Source organism: Pediculus humanus, genomic scaffold (genome assembly GCF_000006295.1).
Source record: "Pediculus humanus corporis 1103172107443 genomic scaffold, whole genome shotgun sequence".
Lineage (NCBI taxonomy): Eukaryota > Metazoa > Arthropoda > Insecta > Psocodea > Pediculidae > Pediculus > Pediculus humanus.
This window is the reverse complement of record NW_002987064.1, coordinates 110,177-119,406: the sequence shown is the minus strand read 5'-3', so window position 1 is coordinate 119,406 and position 9,230 is coordinate 110,177. Positions and strand designations below refer to the sequence as shown.

Here is a 9,230-nt window from a genome sequence, read left to right as displayed (position 1 = left end):
GTTTAGTGTCCGATGAAAATGGTTTGAGGATTAGTAGCTGCGTTGCCATCTTACGGGAACGAATAGGGAGGCGCATATATATATCGTGTTAGGTGTGTTAATGCGCGACTATTTCCTTTATTATTAAATAAGGATTCTATTCATTGTTAATACTACACAATCGAAAAGTAGTATTAAAAAAAAAAAAAAAAAGTTTATTTTCCGCGGTTTATTAAAATTAGTATTTTAGAATAATATGAAAACAAATGTTTTTCTTTTACGGGGTTAATAATATGAAAATAAAATTGTGATTTTTTTTTTTTTAAATTTTTTTTTTCGTGTGTAAAAATGGGCGAAATTATGTTTTTAACGTAAAAATAATAATAATAATACGCATGTAAATAAGTATTTATATGTAAAAGGAAAAGAAAAAGGGAAAAAAAAGTAATTTAAAAAAAAAAATAGTGCGTTTTTTTTTTTATTATTATTTATTTAAGTGTTTAGTTTTGTCAAAATGGCCTTAGGATTTCGGCCAAATGTAAAATCATCCACCATTACGGGATATTCAACGACGTTTAGTTTTAAAAGTAGTGGTAGTTGTGGTAGTGGTAGTAGTAGTAGTAGTAGTAGTAGTATTAGTGGTAGCATCAGCAGCAGCAGCAGGAGAAGCAGGAGTAGCATCAACAAATTACCCTTAGTTTATTCGACATCCACGTCGACTTCCGTATTATCCGTAGTTTTGCTCGTTTGTTTGGAGACTGTTTTGCTGTCGACCGGAAGCGACTGCACAAAAAACTTCGTAGTTCATTGGAACACAACAAATCCAATGTAAGTTTTTGTTTCATATCTGATTCTCAAACACCGAAATTATTTTCGTTCTTTAAATTAAACAGGAAGGTCTATATAGATTTAGGAGATGAAGAAGGAAAAAGTCTGAATTTTCTTTTCATTATTTTTCCGCCATATTTGCTCTGTTTCCCCTCTCCCCACTTCCCGTTTGTTGGTTTCCTCCGTGAGGTTTATTCAGAAAATTAATTATTTATTACATTAAAAAAAAATTTTTTTAAATTCATCATTTAAGATAACCGAAAAAAATAATAAACTTGAATGTTTATCAATCGAAATAATTCATAAAATTTAAATATGTTTGTTTGTTTGTTTGTACGATTGTTTGGGGACACGATATAAATTCCGTAAAAAAAATTTTTAAATGTCAATCAACTCGTACAAGACAAAAAAAAAATTTTTTTGAAAAAATGTATTCGACAAAGTCCAAAAAACAAACAAACAAACAAACGTGCAAGAGTTCGAAGTTGTTTTTCTATTTTTTTCTAACATAAAACAGCAAAAGTAACAAACGCTGCGTAATAATTTTCGTTTGTTTGTTTGTTTGTTTGTTCGTTGCATAATTTTCGAAGTGAAAGATTCACGTAATTCTAATAAAAAAAATAATATGGAAAACGACAAATTAAATTCACAGGCTTCTTGCGAGTAGTATGGTGCGCCTGGGGTTTTTTTCGGGTTGCGGTTACTTTTTTTTTTTTTTTTTATTTTTTAACTTTATTTTTTTAACTAATTTTAATTAAAAATATTATTATTATTATTTATTTATTTATTTAACAATTATATATGTGTATAACGCTCTCGGTGCCATTTTAATAAAAAAAAAAAAAAAACGGATACTCCATGTCCGCGTTGAGTACGTTTACAAGTTATACGTATATATACAAGTTCCACGATTTTTTATTTATAAGTTGTATTGTGACGTCATTAAATTATTATACTACTCATTTCTACATCCTATTGTATATTATTTCAACGGTTATTACCGACTTTTTTTTTTTCTCGTTTCCGTCGACATTCTTCTTTTTACAAAATTTAAAAATTAATATAGAATTCGATGAATGTGACGACGATCTACGGTTGTTTATCTGTCTGTTTGTTTGTTTGTTTGTTTGTTTTACCCGTAATTTTCACGGATTCACGGATTTTTATAGGTATGTGTGCGTATCCTGGTTTCGAAATGACGCGACGATAGATTGATTTCGACATTTTTTCCTATTTTTTTTCGGCGGGCAAACAAACAAACACGCGAAAGATTGTTGTTTGTTGTTTGTTATTGTTGAAAAATCGATCGATATTAAACGAGAAAAAAAAAAAAAGTTTAATTATAATTAAAATAAAATTGTAAAAATGACGGAAAATATGCCGCGAGTTCGCGTACAACCTGTAAATACCTGTAAAAATATTTAATTACTACAACGTTATTACGTCGCGTTTCGTATTAAAAATAATAATAATAATGATAATAATAATAATAATGCTTGTTTTAATGAAAATGGCGGCGAACGTTGGCGAATACGAATACTCCGAAAAAACAATGACAACGAAATTCATTTACTTTCACTTTTTTTTTTTTTTTAATTCTTTTTAATTAATAATCGAAATAATAATAATAATAATTTTTTTTACATTGCCCCATTGTATTCTTTTAATTTTACCATATGAATATTTTATATATATTGTTAATAATAATAATAATAATAATTGTGGTTATTATTATTGTTACGTAGAATTCAACGAGCAATTTATTGTTGCATTTTTTGCATCGTTAAAAAGGAAAAGAGGAAAAAAAAATTTTTAAACAATTAACCGGCATTAAGTTACTTTTTTTTTCATTCGAATTTGACTTCGGAAAAGGTGAAATAATAATAATAATGATAATAATAATAATAAACGTGCTGCGAATAATTTTTTTAATATTTTTTTTAATAGACTTATTAAATGTGTTTTTTTTCTCCCCCCCTTTTAACTTCTTCTTTTTAATTTGTCTTTTTTTTTTTTTTTTTAACTCCGAGAATAACAAACAACAACAACTACTAATAGTAGGAGTAGTAGTAGTAGTAGTAGTAGTGGTAGTACTACGAAGACGAAGACGACAACAACAACAACAACAACGAGTATTCGGGTGTTTTTTTTATTAATAAACGATTATTAATGATTATTAAATTTAATTTTTTACTGTAAATAAACCGCTGCGAAAAAGAGGCTTGGGGGATTTAAACGTTATTATTATTATCATCACTGCTACTTTTTTTTTTGCATTATATTAATTTTTGATTATAAAAAAAAAATTGGTTCGGCGAGTTTTGAGTTTTCTTAAAGATGAGTTCACATCAGAAGAATTTTTTTTCTTTTTTTTTTTTTGGTTCATTGCATGTCGTATCGTTATCATCATCATTATTATTATGGCTATCATCAATAGAGAGAGAGAGTCTACGTGAAAGTTTTTTTCTTTTATTTGTATTTTATCTCATAGTTTTCTGTCATTTTTCTCCTCGTTAAACTATTTTTTAAAAAAAAAAAAAAAAAAAAAACGAACGTTACTTTTTCAACTTTCATATTTCTATAATTGATTTTAAATGATTGTATATTATTAATTTATTATTATCGCTAACATTTTTTTTTTTTTACTTTTTAACAAAAAAGAAAAGAAAAGAAAAAGAAAATTTATAAGTAAATAAAACAAAAAACAAAAAACAAAAAAAAACATCATGCATCATTTTTTAGAAGAAAAAATAGAAAAGAAAAGAAAAGAAAAAGAAAGAAAAGAGACAGTTTTTTGGTTTATTTGATTTTATTTGTAATGTATTTGTTTTTTTTTTTTTTATTCATTTGCCCTCGAGTAATAAATTATTATTATTATTATCATCATCATCATCATTTTTTTTTCTTTTTTCTATCCCAAGCTTTATTCTTATCGTATTTGTTCTTCTTACATTTTCAATTTTTTATTTATTTATTTATTTATTTATTTTTTTTTATATAAAACCTTTGACTCCATTTGTTTTTCTCGTCATTCATTCACTTCATCGTTCGTATAAAAAATTAATTTATTAAATTTTAATATAAAATCCGCCATAACAAACGAAAACTCTAATTATTAGATGGCGGTGATTTTTTTTTTTAAAATGGAGGCTTTTTTTAGTTTACGCGGGAAATTTAAAAGGCGGTGCGTTGTTGTAGTTTTTTTTTTTTTAATCAAAACGACGATTTGTTTATTTATTTATTCTATGGAATGATTTGTGTCGTCGTCGTCGTTAAAAAAAATTTTAATTAATCAATTAATTAATAGAAAAACAAAAATTTTTTGAATTTCGGTTGGGAAAACGCTTGTTTTTTTTTTTTTTTTTTTCATCTATAAATATCATCATCATATTGTCTATTGAAAATGGAAAGAATTTTAATTGCGTGTAAATGAAAACGTTTTCTTTTTCCTATTATTATTATTATTATTCGAAAAGAAAGAGAAAAAAAAAAGAAAAAATTTTTTACACTGAATTTATCCTCATCATCATTATTATTTTGCAAAGCGCTAATTATATACGAGATTGTATTATTATTATTATTATTATTATTATTTTTTCGGTGGTGGTAAGACTCATCGTAAGTATATCATCACCGTTATCATTATTATTATTATTATTATTATTATTCGTTCGTTCGTTCGTTCGTTCGTTGGCGCACCATGACAAAAGGTGTAATTATTATTTTAAGTTAAGCTAATAAATAATTGAAAAAAAAAAAAAAATTAACCACAACAGCAACAGCAGCACGGTTTTGTTGTGGGTGGGGAGGGAACGAGGGAGGAAGGGATAGGGGGTGTTTGTAGAAGTGAATAGAAAAATATTTTATGACGTTAAAGTTAAGTTCATGAATAAAATAATTAGTCCGGGACAACCTTTTCTTTCTTTTTTTTTTTTTTGACCGTTACATAAATTTTTTTTTTTTTTGATTCTGGGTTTCTTTTTTTCCTCCCCTTCTCTTCCCCCTCCCCCCTCACAACCCGCCTTACCTTGTTTTCTCCCTACCTCCGCCGCTGCGTGTAATGCCCGAAATTTTTAGTCGTGTGTTGTTGTTGTTGTATTTTGCGTGACTCGAATACATTTAAGATTTACTTTCCATGCAGGATCAACAACAACAACAACAACAGCACACACACACAAACAAACATTCGACTTGATATTTAGGTGTATTCGAAAGTGGTTCGATTATATTGATAACGATGCGACATCACACACCATGTTTTGATTTTATTTCCTAATCTTAAATGCTCCCCCCCCCCATCTACAATTTTATTTTATTTTATTTTTTGAACGTTAACACCGAAAAAGAAGGAGGAGAAAAAGCGCACATTTCGAATGCAAATCGTTTTGAAAGTGTATGTGGGTGTGCGTGTGCGTGTATGCGTAAAATATATAAAAAAAAAAAAAAAAGAAAAAATCTTAAAATTTGTTTTCGCACGAGTGTCACGATATCGAATCTCTCTCGTTTTTTTTTTTTTTTTTTAAATTTATTTTTAAAATAATAAATTTAAATATCGTTTATTTATTTATTTATTTTGTGCTATTAACACAGTTATACAATTTTTTTTCTTAAATGACCAAAGTATTATTATTATTATTATTATTATTATTATTTGGATAAATACGAAACAATAATCGTAAAATAAAACACATACTTGTTTTTTCGTTTTTTAGTCAGTCGTTCGTACGTTTATTTATTATCATTATTATCATCATCATCATTACGTTTTATTTTATTTTTAATACTAAAAATGGTTACAAAAATAAAAAGGAGAAGGAGAAGAAGAAGAAGAAGTTATTAATTAAACTCGATTATAAATTATTTATTCGAGACGTTATTATTATTTATTGTTTTTTTTTTCCTTTTGATTTATGCGACTAGGTGCGAATTTATATTTTTTTTATTTATGGAAACATTGATCCCAAAAAAAAAAAAAAAAAAAAAAAACGAAATTACGTCGTCGAATATTATATACATTTTTTTTTATGTATTTATTTATTTATTAAAATTATTTACAACAATAACAATAACGACGTGTTTGTCTGTCCGTCTGTTCGTTGATTGAAATCATTTTTGTTATTAAATAAGGAAAAAAGAAAAAGTGCAAGGATTTTAATAATATATGGATTTAATTATTTATTATTCACCTTCGTACTATTCGAAGAACGGAAATAAAATTTTTTTTTTTTTTAAAAACAAAATGGCGGCGTAATTTTTTTTTCTCTTTTTTTAATACTTTACGAATTAATATGTTATTTACATGAATCAAACGGACGGCGTCAAAGTGTGAAGAAGAAAAATGGTGGATGGATAATTTGAAAGAGAGAGAGAGAGAGAGAGATAGAGATAAAAGAGGAGGTTCGGGTTTATGTACGCACGCACTCACGCACGCACGCACGCACGCATACATATGGGTATGCAAATGGGTATATATGCGTAAAGTATGCGCGTTTTTTTATTCACGCATGTGAGAAATAAATAAGTAAGAAAGGAAAGGAGGAAGGAATAATAACCCTGTTTGATATATATAAAAAAAAAAAAAGCATAATTTTCATGTGTCTCGTTAAGAGTCAAGGTTAGGATATTGGCGCATGCGCATACAATTCATTCCTTATTCTCGTAACTTTTCTTTATTATTATTATTATTATTATTGTGTGCGTGAATGCGTGTGTACGTACGTACAACGAAGTTGTGTGTATTCCTCCTCCTCCTCATCACGGTGAAGAATAAAAAAAAAAAAAAAAAAAAAAAAAAGAAATGGCTGGCGTTGGTTTGTTGGTGAACGTCGGTCGGATGGGGAGTGTGTAGTTCCAGGTACATAAAAAAAAAAAATCACAAAATGACTTGCTCTTTCTCCTGTTTCCCCCCCCTCTCTCTCACTCTCTCTCTTTAACTTCAGACTCCTGGTTCTGCGTCATTCTTGGTGCTTTATAGAAATATTTAATTGCCCGGAAAAAAAAAAAAAAAAAGAGAAAAAAGGAAAAAAATAAAATTTTTTTTTTTATAGCGTGTGACGCGTTACGAGAAATTGACGATTGAATTTTCATTATTGTTATTACATGTGTTAAAACGAGTAATTTTATTTATACGGTTATGATTTTCCCGACAAAATTTTTTTTTTTTAATGAAAACGTTTTAATAAGATTTTAATGAGGTAAAACAAGAATATGATTACGTGGAAAGAGCGAGAGAGAAAGAGAGAAGAGAAAGAAATGGCGTTTCCCCCCCTCTCTCTTAAATTTTAAAACATCGGGAATGGGCAAAGGAGAGAGAGAAAAAAAAAGATGGCGGAGAGAGGAAGGGTATAAGGGAAATATTCGCATACATACCATATATTTAATAAATTATTTAAGTATTACTTTTTATAGAGAGAAAGAAAGAAAAGAAAAAACCTTTCACCGTTTCATTATTATCATTATTTCCATATTAAGTTCGTAACCGAAAAACAAAAAACCGATGATGATGATGATGATGATGATAGTTTTTTGGAAAGGCGCCACCCCGAGAAAAAGAAAATAATAATAAAAAAAAATATTCATAAAATTTCTTTTCTATTTTTTGTTTTTTTTTTTTTTTTTTTTTTAATTGCCATCTTTCACGGATATAAAAAAAAAATTCTCTCTCTCTCTCTCTCTCTCTCTCTCTCTTTCTTTACGCACACCAAACCTGAATTTTTTTTTATTTTATGATCACTAAAAGTGTTTTATTGAGATTTTGTACGTGGCATTAAAACAAGTAATATAGTCTTATATGTGTGTGTGTATCTAGAAAATGAAGGATGGATTTTTATTACGCCATTGTTTTCTTTTTTTTCTTCATCGATCGCTTTTGGAAAATAAAAAAATCTATTATGTACGATGAAAACCGTTTTTTTTTTTTTAAATTTCTTTTTTTTATGTATTATTTACATGTTTGATTGTGAAATTAGTCATTGGTCGATCATCGATTGACTGAATTGAAATGCTCCTATAAAACGCTTTTATTATTATTATTATTACTATTACTCCGCGTAAGTTCTACCATAAAAAAAAAAAAAGTTAAATGTTGTCTGCATGATGTTAAATAAAAATTGAAATGTTTAAATTTTTAAAGTGTCACCATAGACTTACTTAAATTTAATTGATTTGTTTTACGTTAATTTGCCCCCCCCTACTTCCCCCTCTCTCTCTCTCTCTCTTTTGAAATACATAAATTTTTAGAAAAAGGTATTCATTATTATTATTAATATAATGACAGAAAAATATTAAAGGAATTATTTTGTGTCGTTGTTGTTGTTGTTGTTGTTGTTGTTTCCATCCCAAATAAATTAATTTAAATTTTAAAAAAATTTAAGGTGACGTCATAGCACGTGCGTGTTTGTGTGCGTGCGTGTTTGTGTGCGTGCGTGCGTGCGTGCGTGCTAGCGACCGTACGCGCAAAAATATATATATATGAAAAAAAAAGTAGAAAAAAAAATAACCACCACATGAACGTTAATAATTATTGAAATTTACACACTTCATCTCATGTAGGAAATCTCTTTTTTACGCGCAAAGTTAAACCGCCCAAATATGGTGACTAACATGGTTGGCAATATGGCGGACAACCTTCATAGCGGTTTTTTTTATTATTATGGCGTCGGCCGTAATCGTTTTTTTTTTTTTTTTTTTTTTTTTTTTTTTTAATATAACAACAACATATATTTGAATCGATTTTTTTTTCTTTTCTCTTTTTATCATCATTGTTATTTAAATGTAATTATTATCATTATCATTATTTTTTTTTTTTTTGTTTTCTCTCATAAATTGATTATTGACGACGACATTTTTCTTCTTCTTTTTCTTTCGACAAAATGCGTGAGTGTTTGGATAAGAAAGAAAGAGAAAGAAAAAGAAAAAACGTAATGGATATTTTCAATTTGAGATTAATAACGTTTTTAAAATGTTTAATACAATATCGGTTGTTGACGGTACGGTTGTTGTTTTCGGTTGTTTCCGGTTGTTGTTCCCGGTTGTTGTTATCTTTAATATAATTTTCAAAAATTTTTCTCTCACACTTTTTTTTTTTTTTTTTTTGAATGCGTATACGTATAATAAATTTAATTTTATATTTTGCACGAATACTGTAATGATAATAATAATAATAAAATTTTTTGAGAATCGAAAAAAAAAAACGTTAATAAATACGTGGCAGTAGAAAAAATAAAAAAAATAACGAGTGATAATCGGGTAAGGTATCAACCCGGTATGTTGAATGCATTTTTTTCTTCTTCTTTTTCTCCTTATTATTATTATTATTTTGAAACGAGAAGAGAAAAAAAGGTTACATGAACTTTACACTCGTTATTATTATTATTATTATTTTATTACGGGAAAATAAGAAGGAAAGAGAGAAAAAGAAAAAA

General features: G+C 27.5%; 1 protein-coding gene across 1 annotated transcript; it reads left to right on the top strand.

Annotated features, from left to right (window-relative positions):
- Positions 1–493: 493 nt before the first annotated feature.
- Positions 494–1,077, top strand: Phum_PHUM090120 (uncharacterized protein; the record flags this gene model as incomplete). Its single annotated transcript, XM_002423815.1, has 4 exons — positions 494–557; positions 678–807; positions 873–910; positions 1,061–1,077. 4 exons carry the CDS (start codon positions 494–496, stop codon positions 1,075–1,077), a joined length of 249 nt encoding a protein of 82 aa, XP_002423860.1.
- Between the last annotated feature and the right edge of the window lie 8,153 nt (positions 1,078–9,230).